At 32.4% G+C, this 20,351-nt stretch overlaps 2 protein-coding genes across 2 annotated transcripts in view; one reads left to right on the top strand and one right to left on the bottom strand.

Annotated features, from left to right (window-relative positions):
- The window catches only part of LOC125823662 (uncharacterized), a 608,951-nt gene that overhangs the window by 388,879 nt on the left and 199,721 nt on the right, over positions 1–20,351 (top strand). The window lies entirely within an intron of this gene.
- LOC125823641 (heavy metal-associated isoprenylated plant protein 33-like) lies at positions 785–3,444 on the bottom strand. Its single transcript, XM_049502992.1, has 3 exons — positions 2,941–3,444; positions 2,571–2,646; positions 785–2,475 (listed from the first exon to the last, which is right to left on the bottom strand). The coding sequence occupies exons 1-3, from the start codon at positions 2,968–2,970 to the stop codon at positions 896–898; spliced, it is 1,686 nt and encodes a 561-aa protein (XP_049358949.1). The 5' UTR covers positions 2,971–3,444; the 3' UTR covers positions 785–895.

The following is a 20,351-nucleotide window of genomic DNA, read 5'->3' as shown; positions in this document are numbered from 1 at the left end:
CCCCACTACTCTCTTAATTCCTATATTCATCAAAATTTAAATCAATATAGTACACACTAGATACTTTTAATTACCAACTCTAAATTCCATCCAATATTTCTTCCTTGTGTAGATATACTTTTCTTTTTAGTCATAGAGTTACATCTAATATTTCTTCCTTTGTCTCGATTTATAAGATATACTTTTTTTTTAGTCAGTATAATGCTTTCCTATAAGAATTTTTTATATTAAAAAGTTTGTGATTGTAGGGTAGAGGGATAGATAAGAGAGTGGGACCAAGTACATATTCCATAATAATGAATGAGCATGTAGGACATGTACCCCACCGTAATAGGCTCCTCTCCATTATTTCACTAACAAAATGGAGGACACTATAATAACTGAAAAGAGGAGGCAGCAGTAGCAGAGATGACCAATTGTTTTAAACTATCACATAGATAGTGAAAAAAGAGTGAAAGCTTGATCATTGGTTATGACCACATGTTTTTAATTGACAGTATAACATTTCTTCTAGTCTAGATCAATAAGAATGTATAAAAAGGAATAGATTTTCTTCCAATTTTATTTCCTTTGCTCTTCTTGATCAAAGATATATAAAACATATACAAACATCTCCTTCCAGCTTACAACATTCCATGTCCCACCTCTCTCTCTCTCTCTCTCTCTCTACTAAAGACTTCATATACCATTAAACTCTATCATGAAATTAAACCCCTAATCTAATCTTAGGATTAAAAAGGTACTTAAGAAAGAAAAAAATAAGTAAAACAAAGCTAAGGTAAGGTTCAAAGGGAAAATTAATCTCCTTTGTATATTATGGCATTAATTAAAGACTAAGAAAATCATTTAGACTATGATGAATGCAGCAGCCACACTATCCATCTTTAATAGCCTCTCACATCACAGTGCAGCTGTTGGTGTTTTCATCACTGAAGAAGGTGCTGTAGTTATCACTTGGAGGTGGTGGATGGCCGTAGCAATACGGGTTGTAAGGTGCTGGTGGTGGCATGTAATTGACAGCTGGTGGTGGTCGAGCGTACATCATTGGTTGAAACCTTTCGTTCCCGTTGGCACGCTGCTGTTGTTGTTGTTGCTGCATCATCATAGCTGCCATTTGTTGCTGCTGGTAGTACGGATTGCCAGCCATGACTTCAGGACCAGCACCTTGGAAGTAGACACCGGCATTACCACCGCCGCCGCCCCCCATTGCTGCCCCTGCTGGTAGGCCTTGGACTGCCGAAACATGGCTCATCTGACCCACTGGATTACCCATTTGACCCATTGGAAGACCACCCATTTGGCCCACTGGAAGACCACCCATTTGACCCATCTGCCCCATTGGATTAGGCATGTTTCCCAACTGGCCCATGTTTCCACCTCCACTCATAGCCATCATCCTGTTTGGCATGCCTTGAGGCATCCCATCATTTCCTCCACCTCCCTTTTTGGCCCCATTGCCATTCATGTTAGGAATATTGCCAGCACCACCGCCGCCACCGCCATTACCATTCTTGTTCTGTCCACCACCATTGCCGCCACCTCCACTCGGCTGCCCTCCACCGTTCTTGCCACCCTTTTGAGCAGGTCCTCCGCCTTGATTTGGATTTCCCCCATTACCACCGCCTTTCTTACCACCGTTATTTCCGCCCATGTTAATCTGAACAGGGACATTACCACCACCTTTTTTCCCATTACCACCACCGCCATTATTGCCACCATTGTTACCGCCATTTCCACCCTTCATAAGCTGAGGGTGCTGCCCATTCATAAGACCATTCATCATCATCATATTAGGCATCTGACCTCCTCCACCATTACCACCCATCATTGGTTTCATCTGAGCTCCAGGATTACCACCCATCATTGGCGGCTTCATCTGAGCTCCAGGATTACCACTCATCATTGGCAGCTTCATCTGAGCACCACCAGAATTAGCCCCTGCACCCGGGCCCATCATCGCCTTCATCTTCGACGGGATATCGTCCAGTTCATCATCCAACTCATCCTCATCAAATTCATAATCCTCATCATCAGTCAAATCATCCTCATCATATTCATCATCAGTCAAATCATCCACCTCAGGCATGGTAAACTTAACAGCCTTTGGGTTCTGGTCTTTCCCCATTGGGGGAAGTTTTAAGTCCTTGAACTGTGGAGGCAGCTTCAGATCTTGCAAAGTCTTCAACTGTTGAAGTTGCTGCTGATTTGGCATTTGAGCTCCTCCTCCACCTCCTCCACCTTTAGGCTGATTGTTCCCACCTTTCTGAACTTGGACTTGGCCTTGGCCTTGGCCTTTGTTATTGCCACCTTTACCATTATTAAGCTGATTTTGTTGGTTGTTAACAGCCTTGGGAGCACCCCATACCTCTGCATGTTTCCCACTCTTGGCTAATTTCTTGATCAGTGTAGCAGGGTCTACATTTCCAGAAACAGTCACTTTTCCTTGTTCTGAATCTATGTTTGTCTTATAAACCCCTGGATATTAAAACAACCCCAACACAGAATCAAAATAGTGTATTAAACAAGCTATATATATTTGGATATCCAGATATTGTGTCTTGGAAAAATACCTTCAATCTTTTGCAAGATTTTCTTTACTTTATGCTTACACCCATCACAGTGTATATTGACTTTAAGGACACAAGTCTGCATGCACAAGCAAAGCCAGCCAGCGAAACCCAACAGAGAACAGAGTAAAGTAATTAACTTTCTCAGAAACATTCAACATTCAAACTCAAGAGAAACAACACACACTCACACACACACAAACAAAAGTGAATAAACCCATAACAAGTTTTGATCTTTCATTCAAACAAATACTAATTACTTCACAAAAATGGAAACAGAGGATCTTGAATTAGAAACTCAAGCAACCCCCAAACAAAAACAATTTATACAAACACATTATTGGAATGAGCCAATTGAGAAAATAACAAGTACCTGGATCTTCAAGAACTCTTCTTTACTCATATCTCCAAGCTTAATGAACCAAAAAAACAAACAAAAGGGGTAATCTTGAAATGAGAATAGATGAGATTTTTATAGCTAATAGATCTGGAAAGAAACCAAAGACAACTAAAAATCAACACAGAAATGGTGAATTTACACACACTAAAAACTCAAACACCCCCTTTCTCCATTATTTTTTCTTTTTCCTCAAATGGGGTTTTACAACACAAACACAAAGAGCAAAATGTGAGGGAAAAAACCAACCTTGATTAGAAAGAAAAGAAAGGTGAAGTGATTTAGAGAAGGAAGAAAAAGAGAGTTTTCAGGGGCAATGGGTAGTAGACATTATTATAACTTCTCTAGTTCCTCTATTTCAGAGTTAAAGAAAAAGAGAGAGAGAAAGAGGTAAACACTCAAAGAAAGAGCAGACTGGCACAAAGAGTGAGAGAAAAGAGAAGAGAAGGGTGGCCTATAAATGTTCTCACTCACACTTCTTTGTTTTTGCCCTTTATTTATTATTGTAAATTTACATTTACTTTTATTAGTTTTAGGGCTTTCTTCGAATATTAAAAAAAAAAAAAATTATTTCTCTGTCCTTTTTTTTTAGTTGTCATGTTATTTTTTTCGAAAGTTAATTTGATTAATTTTTAAAATTAAATTAATTTATATTAATTTAATAAATATTAAAAAATTATACAAAAAGTATTATAAATTATAATTTTTTACTTATTAATATAATAAAAAAATATCGTAAAATATTGATAAAAGTTTGACAAAAAAATTATGACAATTAGAAGAGAAGGAAAGGAGTAGTCAATATATTAGCCGAAGAAGAAAACTCTTTTGGCTTTTTCTCTTTTACATTTAATTTCTTTTACTTTTTTTGGTTTAAGGGCTTTGATGACTTAAACTAGTTGGCTTCTTGGCTTGGCTTAATGGCTTGTTGTGAGTTGGTTGTAAGTTGGTCAGCAAAGTATAATAAAACTAAGAAAGTAACAAAACTGATAAATAAAAGAAATATTTATTATTCAACAAAAATGAATAAACTCTTGTCAGAATTTATCCCAATAAGGTAATAATGTAATAAATGAGGTAGGAGGCAAATATTACTCTCAAATTTTGGACCATATACAGCAAATTACTGTCATTTCTCCTCCTTAAAATGTCAATTCTAAAACTTCCTTTGATTTATTTTAATGTTTTTCACACCATGATTTAATTCATTGCTGATAACTTTGAGTATCATGCATTTATATCAAATCAATGTGTGGTGGATAAGTAATGTGTATTTTAAATATTTTATTAAGATTAAATTATTTGTTTTCGCAAAAACATCTACACACAGATATTTACCATGATTGTAATGTGAAGGAAATTTAATAAATTTTTGAAAAAAAATCATAAAAAGTCACTCAAATTATACAAATTTGATTAATGAATGCAAATAATGTGATGGCCAAATATTATTCATAATTTAAGGAAATAAAGTTCGGTAGTTGATTCTCTTGCAAATAAAGGAAGGAAGTGAGTCAATTCGAATGTTTTGCTTATTTTTGAGGACTTTTTCATTTTTTGGAAAATTATATTTAATCTGATAAAGAGGGGAAGTTTTGATTGAAAAAGTTACTATTTTGACTTGTAAGACACGACTTAAAAATTGTCGTGTTCTAGTACGTATTAGTTGTTCTGATTCTAACTCATTGATTATATTTTGTCGTTACCGATAAAAAAAATATGGATAATAAGTTAGCAATGGACGCGTGAATGTTAAATTTATTATATATCGCGTATGTAAATTTGATTGAGAATGTCTTCCTAAAATATAATTCTATTAGGACCTGATTAAAGTTTGGGATGTCCCTCTGTTTTTTTTTCTAGTAACTAGGAGATAATTAGACTCCTCTCTTTGTATAAATTGGATGTATATCCTAGAGTTCTCATTATACTATATTACAATTCCTTCATCTTGTATTATGTTGGATATCTCTCTTTATTCAACTTAACGATTATAAAAAAGAAGAAGTGTATACTTCAATAGAAGCGAATTATATAAAAAAATAAAATAAAATAATTTTTTTTTTTTGGATCAAAGTTTGTATAGACAATTGATTGGGTCACTTATATATCTTACTATGAGTCATCCTAATATATGTTATGCAATACAAGTATAAAGTCAAGTCAATTCATTATCAAGTTCTACGAGGTTCACCATTCAACTTTGCTCAAGCAAATTATTATTTTTCTCATTTATGTAGATGATATGATTATCACGATAAAGATAAAATTGGTATCTCATGTGAAAACTATGTTACCTTCCTTGTTGAAGATGATGAATCAAGAAAAGCTAACATATTTTTTTGGATTTGAAGGTAAGTTGTGAAAAAAAGACATACAATTAAGTCAACAAAAACATACAAAAAAAACTCTGGTTGGATCACTTATATATCATAAGTCATCTTAATATCTCTTATACCGTAAAAATGTTAAGTCAATTTATTATCAAGCTTTACAACTCAACTTTGCTCATAGTTACTAAATATATATATATATATATATAGAAAAGAAAGGCATAATTTGAAATGTAGAAACTAAATTACAGAGATAAAAAAACAAGTAAAGAAGAGACTGATTTGGGAAATTTTCTGATGATTTGTATTGCTTCACTGTACATCTATTTATACAAGTATTTGTTGTATAAAATAAACATAAATGTAAATATATTTGCATAGCTGTCATAATTATATTGCTTAAGTTGTAACAAACTCTAACCATCAACATTTGATGCTAACAACCGTGTACTATTTTGATCAAATGGCTGAGAATAATTTCATTTCCATTTTGATTTATTTCCCACGTGTTCATAGCATCCTAAAGAGGGAAAATTGCTTTTATACTCATTTTGAACTTGATATTGAATTTCCTTTGAACACATTGAAACTAACACCGACTTCTTCTTCTCTTTATTTTCTTCATCCTTGATTCTATCTAGTAACAACAATGGTGTCGAGTGATTTTCATTCTCAACACCCCGCCTCAAGTTAGAGGGGAGTGGAAGGAGTCCCAACTTGGGGAGAATGACTTGATGAGAAGATCCCGAAAGATCCTTGGTGAACAGATCGGCGATTTGAGAAGATGCCAACACATAAGAGAGTGAGATGAGACCAGCAAGGAATTGTTGCCTGACAAAATGACAATCAAGATCCATATATTTGTATCTCTCATGAAAGACAGGATTGCGGGCAATGTATATGGCTGATTGGCTGTCGGAATGAACTGGAATTGGAAGCTCCGGTGGAAAACCTATGTCGAGGAGAAGACGGTTGAGACAAGTTAACTCTGCTACAACGCCTCGCATGGAACAATATCCGGCTTCAGTTGAGGATAATGAGATAGAGAGCTTCTTGGACTTCCACGAAATGGTTGAGCCCCCAAGAGTGATAAAAAAACCATTGACGGATCTTCTACTATCCAAACAAGAACCCCAATCCGCATCGCAGTAAGCAACCAATTTGAGAGAAGAATTAGCTGATAAAAACAATCCCTGGCTGAGATTAATTTTGAGATAACAGAGCACTCGCAGAGCAGCAGTGTAATGGGGAATACGAGACGTTTGTACAAACTGAGACAAATGTTGAATTGCAAATCATATATCAGGTCAGATATGGGTAAGATAGTTTAATTTACCTATGATACGCATGTAACAAGTAGGATCCAACAAAAAGTCCCCATTTTGAGCTGTTAACTTCATCGCAGGGTCAAGAGGAGAGGAAACCACTGGAAGATGGGAACAATCATATTCAGGAAGAAGCTCCATGATGTATTTTTGCTGAGTGATGATCATTCCATGAGGCTCTCGTAAAATTTCAAGACCTAAAAAATAATGTAAGTCACCAAGATCTTTAATTTTAAATTCTGCATCAAGGAATGTTTTGAGCTCAGTGAGTTCAGCAGTATTATTTCCTGTTAGGACAATATCATCTACATAAACAGCAACAATGGAAATAGAAACCCCATCCTTCTTGAAAAACAAAAAGTGATCATTTAAAGAAGAGTTGAAACCCTTGTAATTTAGTGCTGAAGTAAGCTTTGCAAACCATTGTCGTGAAGTTTGTCTTAACCCATAAAGAGACTTGGTAAGCTTACAAACATGAGTAGGACTAGGAGGTATCATACCGGGGGAAATTTCATGAACACTTCCTCCAATAAATCCCCATATAGAAAATCATTATTCACGTCTAATTGAGAAATTCTCCAACCATGCTTAACTGCAATGGTTAGAATGCACCTAATGGTGGTCATTTTGACCACAGGAGAAAAAGTTTCAATAAAGTCCACTCCCTGGATATCACCTCTAACAACTAGTCTTGCTTTCAATCTTTCTATACTCCCATCTGATTTTTGCTTGACCTTGTAGACCCACTTACAAGGAATTAGAGCTTTCTTTCCAGGTGGTAGATTAACAACTTCCCAAGTTTTGTTAGATTCCAAAGCTGCAAATTCATTTGCCATGGCATGTTGCCAACTAGGGTGCATAATAACTTGTGCAAAACTGGTAGGTTCATGAATAGCAATAGCAGAATTTATGAATTGTTGATTAACAGAAGAAAGGGCTGCAAAAAGGTAAGTAGTATGAGTGACAGGAGAGACAAAACAAGAATTAGTGAGATTGGTAACGTATATTGCATTACACATATAATCAGAAAGATAGGCAGGTTTCTTGTGTTGTCTTGAAAAGTGTCTAGGAGGATCGACTATAGGTGGAATAACAGGGGTATCATTTGGTCAGAAATAGAAGTAACAGGAGAATGAGAAGGAACATGTGTCGATTCAATAAGTACTGGAGGTGAGGAAAGTGAGGGAGATTGAGATGCGTGAGGAGTCTCATAGAAGGGATTTTGGTTTGGAGAAACTGGAAAAATAGTAGATAGAGGAGAATGAGAGTTTGTCCCAATTTTAAAAGGAAAAATTGATTCAAGGAACCTCACATCTCTAGGCACAAGATTTTTTCTTGTATCCAAAGTTAAGACTTTATAACCCTTTTGTCCATTAGGATATCCTAAGAAAACACAAGCCACAACTCTTGGTTCAAACTTATGTCTAGATTGAGAAAGAGTTAAGGTATAACAGAGACAACCAAAACTCTTCAAATTTGAGTAAGAAGGAGATTTCCCATACAAAATGTGATAAGGAGTCTTCCCATTTAAAACTCTAGAAGGAAACCTATTAATGACAAAAGTGGCAGTAAGAAGACAAGATCAAGAAATAGGGCTACACTCCCTGTATGAGTAGCTTGAACCATAGAAGAGTCACATTGATACACATAGGTAATGGGTTAAGCGTAGTGAATAAGCTTGAATTAGAAGAAAGATGCTCAGTAACGCCTAAATCTAAAATTCAGTGAGTAGACTGTATAGAGACTAGACAAGAGACAGAAGGAGTTTTACCAGCTGAATTGGCACTGACATCTGAAGTTGTAGCCTTGGTCCGGCTAACTTTAACTTGGTGAAATAGCTGAACAAGTTGTGGAAACTGATCCTGATTTAGTTGATTTATACCTGAAGCATTATCCATAGTGGTAGGAGGGTAGTCATCTATTTGGTGAACTTGAAATCTACAGGAAAGCCAATGATTCTATAACATTTATCTATAGAATGACTAGGCTTCTTGCAGTGAGAGCATACTTAGTTAGACTTCCTGCCTTTGAATTCAGTATGCCCAACAATAGTACGATTGCTAGGCATGTATGATGCAGATTGACCTGTAAACTGAGAATGGATAGAGACTCTCTTTGTTTCTCATCCTGCACAATGAGTGGGTAAGCTAATCTAACTGAAGGCAAGGGGTTAATCATAAGGATATTGCTCCTGGCAGGGGAATAAGTGTCATTTAGCCCTATCAGAAACTGAATCAATCTTTCATCTTGTAGAAATTTGTTTGTGACCATCTTTCCACCACAAATACAAGCACAAGAGCAACAATTCTTAGCAGTTAAAATGTTAAGTTCATCCCACAAACCTTTCATTTTAGTGTAGTAACCAACAATGACATTTGTGGTGATAAAGTTAGGAACCATTAAGCTGTCCAAACCTATCCTCAAGATCCTTCCAAAGAACTTCAACAGTTGTAGAATAAATAACACTATCAACTATGTCTTTGGAAAGGGAATTGAGTAACCAAGAGGTTACCATATCATTACTTCTATTTCAGAGTTGGAAATCAGCTGATCCAAAGTTTGGTGTCTTGCAACTCCCATCAATGAAGCCCAACTTATTCTTAGCTGAGAGAGCAACGAGGATGGACTTGCACCAACCCTCATACCCTTTCCCTTCAAAAATGGAGTTAATAAGAGACATCCCAGGTAAATCTAAAGGGAGAACGAAATAGCGACTGTTGTTATCCATTGATGTGGATCCAGCAGAACCTGAAGACAAAGCAGAGGTAGTTCCCATGGCAAAGGGAGGTTACTCAAGCTCTGATACCATATAGAAAAGAAAGGTGGAATTTGAAATGCTAAAACTAAATTACAGAGAAAAAAAAACAAGTAAAGAAGAGACTGATTTGGAAAATTTTCTGATGATTTGTATTGCTTCACTGTACATCTATTTATACAAGTATTTGTTGTATAAAATAAACATAAATGTAAATGTATTTGCACATGTGTCATAATTCTATTGCTTAAGATGTAACAAACTCTAACCATCTGCATTTGATGCCAACAGTTGTGTACTATTTTGATCAAATGGCTTAAAAATAATGCCATTTCCATTCTAATTTATTTCCCACGTGTCCATTTATAGTATCCTAAAGAGGGAAAATTGTTTATATACTCATTTTGAACTTGATTTTGAATTTCCTTTGAACACATTGAAACTAACACCGACTTCTTCTTCTCTTTCTTTTCTTCATCCTTGATTCTATCTAGTAACAACAATGGTGTCGAGTGATTTTCATTCTCAACAATACATAAGAGGTGTTATGAATTGAAGTAGATCTCTTATTTTCATTATCTTCATCACTAGATATATATGGTGGGATATATCGATGCAGATTGGGAAAAATGCTCTAATTTAAGATGATCCACTACATGTTGGTGTATGATGCTTGGCTCGTGCATGTAAGAGACAATTTTGAATGTACATCAACGTCATTCAGGCAGAAGATTGAAGTATATTTGTTGCAGACTCTTAAATCATTTGGCTACGAATGCTATTATCAAATGGAATTTGGTATCAAAATGGATGAATGAACCACGTTAATGGGGATAACACTAGTGCAATATAATATCAACCAACTCCATTCATCGTGAAAATATCAAACACATTAATATAGACTCACTACATTAGAGAATTAATTAAAGACCAGAGCATTAATCATGTATATCCCCTTGTCATTAGGCTAGTAATTAGGAGACAATTAGGACTCCTTTCTTTGTATAAACTTGATGTGTATATATATTAAAATGTACTACAATTCCTCTATATTCATTCTTCTTGCAAATAGTTTAATTGACCCTGTCCACTATATAGAAACCACTTTAAGATATAAAATGGAGAAAAAGAAACAACTAATCAACTGAATATTTTCCTTTTTTAAATAACTTATATTTGTTCTTTCATTGACTACAGTATATATATGTTGTGTCTTTGTAATAACAACTTATGTCACAATCAAGATCTGACTATCGTCGATCCATCCAATAATTGAATCAACCTAACACATAATTTGTTCATTAATCTAATTAAATCCGACCCCTTCATACTTTATGATACAAAATATGCTATCAAACTTCAAGAAATGGTCATATTTAGTTGCTAAACCACTTAGCACTAGCTAATAAATGTAGGAAAAAGAAAACAACAATTTTAAAATATTAAAATAACCACTCCTTTTTTAGAGGAATTTTTTTCTCTCTAATGAAGTAGTGTGCCTTTTGTTTACATAATTTTATAAAATAAAAATTATTACTTTCTTCATGAACTCCAAGTTATATAAACACATTTTGTCTGGCACAGCATAGACAAAAGACTGAATTTCAGCTATTTAATTTGATAATTAGCTAGCTTATTGTGACTCTAATTTTTGTGTTTCATTTCGAAAGTTGGAGGGAAATATTGTTTCAAAATGAAAAAAAAACTTTGAAGTCGGGTAATGATGAAAAAATATACTCGATCGAATATTGCAAGGGAAAGTAACATTAAATCAAGTTGAATGAGTAATTAAAGATATTCATGATGAATGAAATTCCAAGTCGGGGATGGTTGAATACTTGAATTCTGAATATGGCTTGGATACAAATCCACTCTTCTTAATCTAGTTTTTGAGGCTTAGTTAGATTCAAGGTTCTTTTAACATGATATCTGAATAAAGTCCTAAATATATAGATTGTCCACACATTCAGTAAGCGAGGATGATGAATGAAATTCCATATCGAAGATGGATAGGTTCCTTAGATTCTTAATATGACTTTTACAATTCTCTCCTGAACTAATTTTTCGAATTGAGCTAGACTCAAGTTCCATTTAATAAATTATATCATGTTAATTCCATTTACTATATATATATATGACATTGTAATATGAGAATGTTGATTTTGACACTTCATAAACTGAAAATTCAGCTTAGAGATTAGCTAGATATATAAGTCTATGTTTAGTGCTAGATATAAAACCACAATTTTAATAGTTATACACGAATCCAGTTGGGTCATTCCACTCGCACAACTAGTGTCCAGCCCCCCTTTACTATTGTAACTACTGGTACCTGACCCCGTCGGCTCGACATTTTTGCAAGCACCGACCCTGACTCAATAGGGCAATTCAAAGAGGAGAACGAGGACAGCTGACTACCGCTAAAAGTCAGACTAAGAACATTGTATGATTGAAAACTGCCGCACTTCTTGTTGTTGGATCGGTAATCATTAGGTCTATTCCTTTTTCAATTTTTCTATAACTTTTGTGCATAATTTAGGGTATGCATGAAAAGTGGTTTAATTTTATTATAATACATAGACCAAGTTGATGATGCTTTGAACAGAATTCAAGATTTACTCACATGTATGATGTTCCTATCCTATTTTATTTTTATTTATTTACATAGACTTAATCTTTATCGTGTGACCTTAGTCAAAGTATATCACTAATTTTCCGCGTCTTTGTCACATTATAATATGCTCTCAAGCCTCAAATAAATAAATAAAAGGTCAAACTTATATTATTAATAATAATAGGTTGGTCAAATATTTGATTCAAATTTAATGTAGTAATACCTATATGTACATAAGAAATGTGTTGCATCAATTTTAAATAGATTAGATCACAATTTCAAATATGGAATTCAAAGAGATCAATAATAAAGCAAATCCCCTTGACCAACTCCTAAAAAATTATCATATTCTTTTCCATTTTACATAACATATAGTGTAAAGGTGAAAATTAAATTTAAAGTAAACATTTTCTTTTATTACTTTAGAATGTTAAATTATAATTTATATCATGTGTTTAGAGAGTGGAGTGTTGACCAACAAAGAACTCTTGTGTTCAGTAAATGAGAATTGCTAAAGTGATGATATTGAGGGGTGTATGTGAGCATACTAGAAGAGATAAAATTAGGAATGATGACATTTGGAATAAGGTAGGAGTAACCTATATGTGGTGAATAAGATGAGGGGAGTGACGCTGAGAGGGTTCGGGTATATGAAGTGGATACGTGTAGAGGCCCTTGTGAGAAGGTGTGAAAGGTTGATGATAGTGGGGTTTGAAGAGGGGTAGAGGAAGGCTAAGAAGTATTGGGGAGATGTGATTAAATATGATATGATCTTAGCTCACCGAGGGCTCGACCTAAGATAATAAGAGAATTTGAAGGTCACGAATTAGGATAAGAAAATTATATTGTAGATAATTGAGCATTGTATTATTTCCCTGTGGGTTAGGCTTGGTGGTACTTTGGCACCTCGTACCTATTTCTCCTTTATACCAATAGTATTAACAATTTTGCATAGTTCCTTGTATTGCGATTTATGTATCATTTCCCTGTTGGTTAGGCTTGGTGGTACATTGACGCCTCGTACATATTTCTCCTTTATACCAATATTATTAATAGCTTTGCATAGTTCTTTGTATTGCGATTTATATTGTTGTTGATTATGTTTTGATTATCATATTGTTTCCTTTTATTGTATTCTATGTGGTCCTTCCTCTAGTATTGTTATATTTTTTTTCTTTTGTATGTTCTTTAAGATGCGTTACTTAAGTCAGAAATCTTTCAAAAATAGTCTATCTACTTTTAAAATATGAAAAAAAAAAGGCTTACGTACACTTTAACCCTTTTCACACTTTACGTGTGAAACTATATTGGATATATTGTTGTTGTTAATCCCTATTGAGTGGTTATGATCTTACGGAATTCTATCAATTTGAGTATTTGACTATTAAAAAATGAAAATGGCCTCACCATCTTTTCAAAAACAAATAAAATTAAAACCCTTATATTAATATATTAACATGTAAAACACACATTTTTTTAAATAATTTTTTCTCATTAATCATATATATGTAAACTTTCAATTTGAAATTCTTATTTTGATGTTTTATCTTTACATACTTCATAATTATTGTTTCTTCACACTTATAATATTACAATATTATCGGATTTTGCAAAAGAAATTAAAATTAAGCTCTTGAAAATATTTTTTTTAAAAACAAATAGATAAAAGAGAAAAGATGGATTAAAAGCAAGAAATGAGTAACTTTCATTAGGAAAGAAAATAAACCCCTTTCTCTTTGATCATGAGTTACACCTATCACTTTTAGGAAGACATTATTTGAAAAAGCTAGCCAGTCCCATAATTAAATTAAGATACCATAAGATGGAGTTTTTTTTTCAAAGAATAATAATTAAAAAAATATTAGTACTACTCTTAAGTTTTTTTTTGTTCTTCTTAAAAGGCTAACTAATGATGAGACCCCATTGTGATTTTGTCCTTCTTAGTTATAAAAAATATATTCAATTTATTTTAACGCCTTTCGAGATCCCCTCCCCATACCTGGAAAGTAAATTAAACTGTAGTAATTTATAGGGAAATCAAAAGAATATAGAAAATCGATTGGACTTAAATAAATTGAATCGAATTGATTGTTATTATTTTTTAATAAAATAGTGGACTTTTATTTAAGTGTATAATACAATTAGAATGGTTTTTTTTAAATTAAAAAAAATTCGAATCGAACTAAGTGTATGTAGATATATTTTATATAGTAACAATATTTTAAATTTAATATATAAATATATTTTATAACATTTTTCAAATATAAATATAACTTAGGTACTAGACCTCGGATAAATGGACGATTTTTTATCTTTATTCTTTAATTAATTGAGTTTAAAATTAAAAGATACTATAATAAATACTCGTTCAAACACTACAACAATACTCTAGTAATTAATATGTTAGCTACGAACACTTTCTTGAACTTTTTCTCTTTTTTTTTCCCTTATTGAAGCTTGTGTTCCATAATGAACCACTTAAAAAGAAAATTTCTTATTTTATACTATATATATTACTTCATATATATAAAATATAACAGCTCGAAAACTTTTAAATATTATATATCTTTTTACAGTAGGAAGTAAATCAAATCACCACAATTTAATTAACCAAAAAACAATGTATTAAAAATTAAAATATCACCACAAGCTTGGACTCAGAAATTTTAATTATATGATTAGCTTCAATTTTCAAACTTTTTGAACAGATATAGTAGTAAATATTGCTTGTACGTTACTCTAATACAATGACTTTCTTTCTAACTTTTCACTTTTGGATCATACTCCATTACGATCTAGTAAAAGAGATTAAGTGATTACTGTAAATATAGTTGATTAATCAAGTCTGATATCAAATTCCATAGAAAGCTAACGTTTGATTGTAACATGTAAATTATTGATTCATTTTTCAATTAATGTGGAACATTAACTCATTCTAAAAATAATCAAGTAATACTTTATTAATTACCAAGTAACTAAATTCAAACAATTTCTGGATCAAAACAAGGATGATTTTTTATTTAACTGATAAAATTACTACAAGTAATGAAGGAAAAAAAGAAGAAGGTAATTAAGTAGTATGATGATTTGCCAAAATAATTCTAATGACCTTTGAGTTTTCCACTTTCCACTTGTATCTTCCACTTTTAAATCATCGCAATTAATTTCTTAATTATTCAGAAAAGACATTATTTAACAATAACCTAATTTTATAACCTTTTCAAGTAAAATAAAATTTAAGGACCCTTCAATTGAGACCGCTTCAATTAACAATACACACAATACGTATCACGTATGTAATTCCTCAATATTAAGGTTATAGATATTAATTAATAAATAAATTATTGAAGAATTTAATTTAATGATTAATTTTTTTAGAGCATTGTTTAACTTATTACATATGTCGGATTCATAAATTAATTTGCAAGGTTTGACACAATGAAAAATTTATAATCTTCTCAAAAAGACGTATCATCAATCTCTATATCGAAACATGGATTCCATCAGCTAACTTATTATTTCACTTTTATAATATATATTATTATCATCCAATCTGCCAGACATATTGATCCATCTCAGGATCTCACATTTTAATAAATCAAAATTATAATTAATAGATACAGATCATAATAGTTATATCAGGATTGAGAATATAAGTACATTTAACAATTTAGAGAATATGCTTTTGTCCGTTAGTCTATAACAACCATCTCTACTCGGTTCCGTTCAATACATCAAGATAAATTATATTTAATCTTGTGTTACAATCGAACCAATGGCTTGTCCGATTTCATCTTAGATTGTGAACAAATCTTTATACTTATAAGACGGTATATTAGCTAAAACTCTATTATATAAGTAAACTGATGCATAAACAAATATATAATCTATTAATTTTTTTAATTAAAATTGAATAAACAATTATAATTCTATAATAAATATGAAATATATCTAAACACAAGATTAATAATATAAATTCATGATTAATAATGTATATCTCAACCCAACATTCCTCTCAAGTAGTACTATATATAAAACACCACAATTAGAATCACTAGGGTCGTTTTTCACTGATTGCACTTAATTAAAACACACCAAATTAAAGCAAGGAGTAATTAAAATGTATCAAATTATATGTGAAAATATCATAATTATCACTTTCCTTGCTAATCAAACCTTGTATGCCATTCTTGTTAGAGGCATTATATTAGGGAAAAAGTGATGTCGTTCTTAAAATTGAACATAATTATTATTCTTTTTTGGAACTTTTTCCCTCTCAAGTTATGTCTTTCTATAAAATAATCAACCTTCTTCCTTTGGTAATTTAACCATCTTCGTATGCCAGCAATAATATTACTGTAATAATAAGTTTTTTTTTAAAGCATGTATAGGAGTTTTAGTACATTAATTATGGGTTAAGAAATTTATAAAATATGTATAAATATTAAATTCTGAATACAATGACAATTAACTAATGTTGGTAAAGACTTTAACATTTTTTATTAATGTGTTTATATTTATTGTCGCTAAAAACTGTTATTGTCATAGGGTTAGGATTAAAGTAATACATGATGTACACCACATGGTCAAAAGAGATTGTGATTGATGAGAATATATTGGGTAACATATTAATGCAAGAGATGTATACTCACATCCCATGTTTATACATTCTTTTGTAATCAAAACATTCAATACTCATCACGTGGCCTTTCACAGTCTCTATAAAATTCCATCACCAAAGTGGCATCTTCTTTTACTGCTCCAAGGAACATTCATAATATTCATACTTGTTTAAAAAATGTGCCTATACTTGCATTAGGGTTTCTTATGCATGCTCCTAGATAGAGTCAACACTCAAGACTAGCTAGGTAAAGAGGACCCCAGCCAATAGGAATTAAAGTGAACCAAGGGGGTTGGAAGTGTGTGTGAGTTGGGAGGTGGGGGTGGGAGTACTTTCTTTTTGTTTGGTATCCGTATCGAGGTCAAACTAAATTTGCATTCGCGCTAGAATGCCCATATATGCATTAGGGGGTAAATTGATCTCTAATAAATAAAAGATGAATCAACCTATACTTATGACTCGAAATCTAGACATTTGCTAAAAGATGAATCATTCCAACTCTTGTTAGTGGGGTGTGAAGTGTGTGTAACAAAAATATATTGTAAGAGTGAAACGTTAAATATTTTGTTTGACTGACTTCCATTTTAGGTTATCAAACAAAATTCAATGACTTTCTAAGAGAATTGTCCTTAATTAAATGACCCTATGAGATATTATCTCAATCAATATATGCTTCCATAACTAGAAAGTGTCAAGCTGATATTAAATCTCATTTTGACTTGATCAAATACCTATTGGTCTAGTGTGTGGGTCGGAATCTCAGCAGTGAAAGAAAATGATTTGGTGAGAATCGAATATTGCATCATTTATGAGTTCTACCAAATAAATTACTATCCAAATTCTATTCAACAATCCAAACTATTAATAGTCCTATTTTTTGTTTCTCATTTGAAGGGATGACAAGACTGTTTTGTTGTCTGTTGAGCCGAGCGTATATCAACAACAGTCTCTCTATCCTACAAAAATAGAGACAAAGTCTGCATAATTTGTATGTCGTGCATATAACACACATTATCGAAAATATATGAAAGTGAAGTTTGTTTAATACTCATATTATTACTATAGGTTTCTATATACAATATTACCTTTTTCTTTAGTGGGAATTTTGAATTGAAGTAAATTAAATAAGAAAGTATGTATAAAATAAAAGTAATAGCCAAAAGAATTGAAGTGGTAAAGTTATATAATTTGAGGGGGTCCCTACATAATATAGGAGTATGTAAATTGACAGTATATAGATCCAAGATTAGTAAAGACTTGTGTAAGTGAAACTCCCCCCAGAATGTTCACACATAAACATCAACAATATTTTAGAAAACTAGAAAAGATGTTAAAGCTAAAAGTCAAAAACAGATAATATGAATTTTATTGCAGGCAGAAAAGGAATCTGTAAGGATGAAAAATAATTGGTAGCACAAGAAAAGAGGGAGAGGTGGGGGTGGGGGAGGGGGTAGGGGGCTGGTCCAATTCCCTCTGTAGGTCAAGTGATCCCTTCAGTTATCTGTCAACTTTCAAATAGTTGGCATTTTGGATGTCACTGCTATTACATTATTTTTATTAACCTCCCTACTCATCTACATATATCTATTTTGTGTTTCTTGTAATAAAATAAATAAGTAGGAGTATATATTATGCTTTAATATGGTTGGGAGAAGACATCAAATGGATGGACTTTGAACTTGTCTCGAAAAGTTGATTACATGCTCAAACTATTAATTATGGCGATGTTGAACAATTGTCCAAATAACTTAGCTTGTGGGGAGTTACATCTTTTTTTCAAACTAAGATTTTTAGCTTCCTTGGTCAATGTATCCATCTATCTTAGTTCGAAATCATCATTTAACACTATGGAGGATAAAATGTATGTAAATCTGATCACTATTTCAAAAATAGAGCGGTTGTTTTTGATAGATCTCGTGCTCAAGATAAAACAATCTAGATAAAGATGTAATCTAATAAAAAAAGGATAAGGGTCTGAAAAATATCTCAACTTTGATCGAATTTGCTGTTGCGATACTAAACTTTCATGAGGACCTATTACCTTCCTAGACTATTTAATATCGTATTTTTTTAAAAATAATGCAAAATTATAATTAGTAATGTGTCCATGTGAGCACATATATACCTTTATTATATAGTTCAGGGTGTAAAAAAATACGATATTAAATAGTCTAGGGAGGTAATAGGTCCTCATGAAAGTTTAGTATCGCAACAACAAATTTGACAAAAGTTGGGTATTTTTTAGTCCCTTATCCCAATAAAAGCAATATACATTAATTAAACAATAGATAGTAACAAGAATAATATTATAATTAAACAAACAACATATAATAACATAACTCGAAGAACAATAAGCAAGAGTAATACTATGACTACTAGAATGGACAACAAGTTCATACACTATAACCTACTAGTATGGACACACTCCTTCTTACTATCCTTCTAGCATAATTCATGTCCTCCATATCTTCCTATTTAAAATCATATCCTCGATGAGGTGTGACTACACCATGTCTGATCTAATCTTGAATGACATGATATCCTAAAAGATGTAGATTTGTGGATTGTACAGTATATCACTCAGGACAATAGAATTTTGTCAAAGGAATATGATGAAATTATCACTCTGTCACTATATAGTTGCCGCCAAAAGAAATTGTACTAGTGACTAAATTTTTTTCCACCTTTTCACACTCATACCAACAATAACACTATACACCCCACGCCCCCCCTAACTCTCACTCCTTCATATGAACAAAACCATGGTTATAAATTTTTAGAATAAATTTGACCAAAGATTTTTTATTTTATTTTTATCTTTAGTAGGCTTTGGTGTTCCTTTATTATTTGGATTAATTTGGGCTAAAGGATATACATATTAGATTTTTTTAAAAAGGAGGTGGTTTATATAGGCTTTTTAGAAGAAACAAAAAGTTGAAAGATCATCAAACATTTTGTGAAGAAGATTGTCATGGATGTGATAACTCCATAAAACAAAATAGAGTGCATGGCACTACCAAACAGCATAATGAAGTGCATTAAATCCCAAAAAGAAAGTAGAAATGTAGATGATTTGATCCATCATACACCCTCCACTTCAATTTACTTTTCTAATTTTTCCTCGTGGTCTTAAACATGTCAATGTGAAAAGTTTAAATTAAATAGTTGCCGAAAAAAAGAAAAAGCCAGTTTTTTTAAAAAAATTACTTATATATGAAAGTAAGTCAAATATAAAACGAGAGTAATAAAGAAAGGGGAATGGAAGAAATGATTGAAACAACCGACAAAATGCTCTTGAAATTTCTCCAACTTGAGCTTCAAAATGTAAGATATGATGTATGAAAGAGAAAAATGGGGGAAAAAAGAGAGAAGAGAAATGAAAACACAATCAATGATGCAGAAGTGTCATCTTCAAGACTCGAAACACTGAATCAAGCAAGCAGAGAAGTGTAATGTTCAAGACTCAAAAAACTATGTATGGTCCCCAAAGAGAAAAGCCAGTGCATATGTACAAAGTTTGTAACTAACATACAAAAAAGCTATAAATGTTACTGTTTATCTTCTCACTTTCAGACTTTTTGGGGATGCTGCTCAAGTTTGTCTTGCTTACTGCTATCTTCCATGCCAAATATTCTCCCACAGACCAACCTTTTTGGCTGTTTCTAAGAGAAAGAAAAAAAGTAAAAAAAATGTGTCCAGAATGTTCAAAGTTATCCTTGTGACTTTCTTGATTTTGAAT

This window comes from Solanum verrucosum, unplaced genomic scaffold (genome assembly GCF_900185275.1).
Source record: "Solanum verrucosum unplaced genomic scaffold, falcon-dt-bn FXZP01000093.1, whole genome shotgun sequence".
Taxonomy (NCBI): Eukaryota; Viridiplantae; Streptophyta; class Magnoliopsida; order Solanales; family Solanaceae; genus Solanum; species Solanum verrucosum.
The sequence above is the reverse complement of the archived record's forward strand: the minus strand, read 5'-3'. Positions and strand labels throughout refer to the sequence as shown.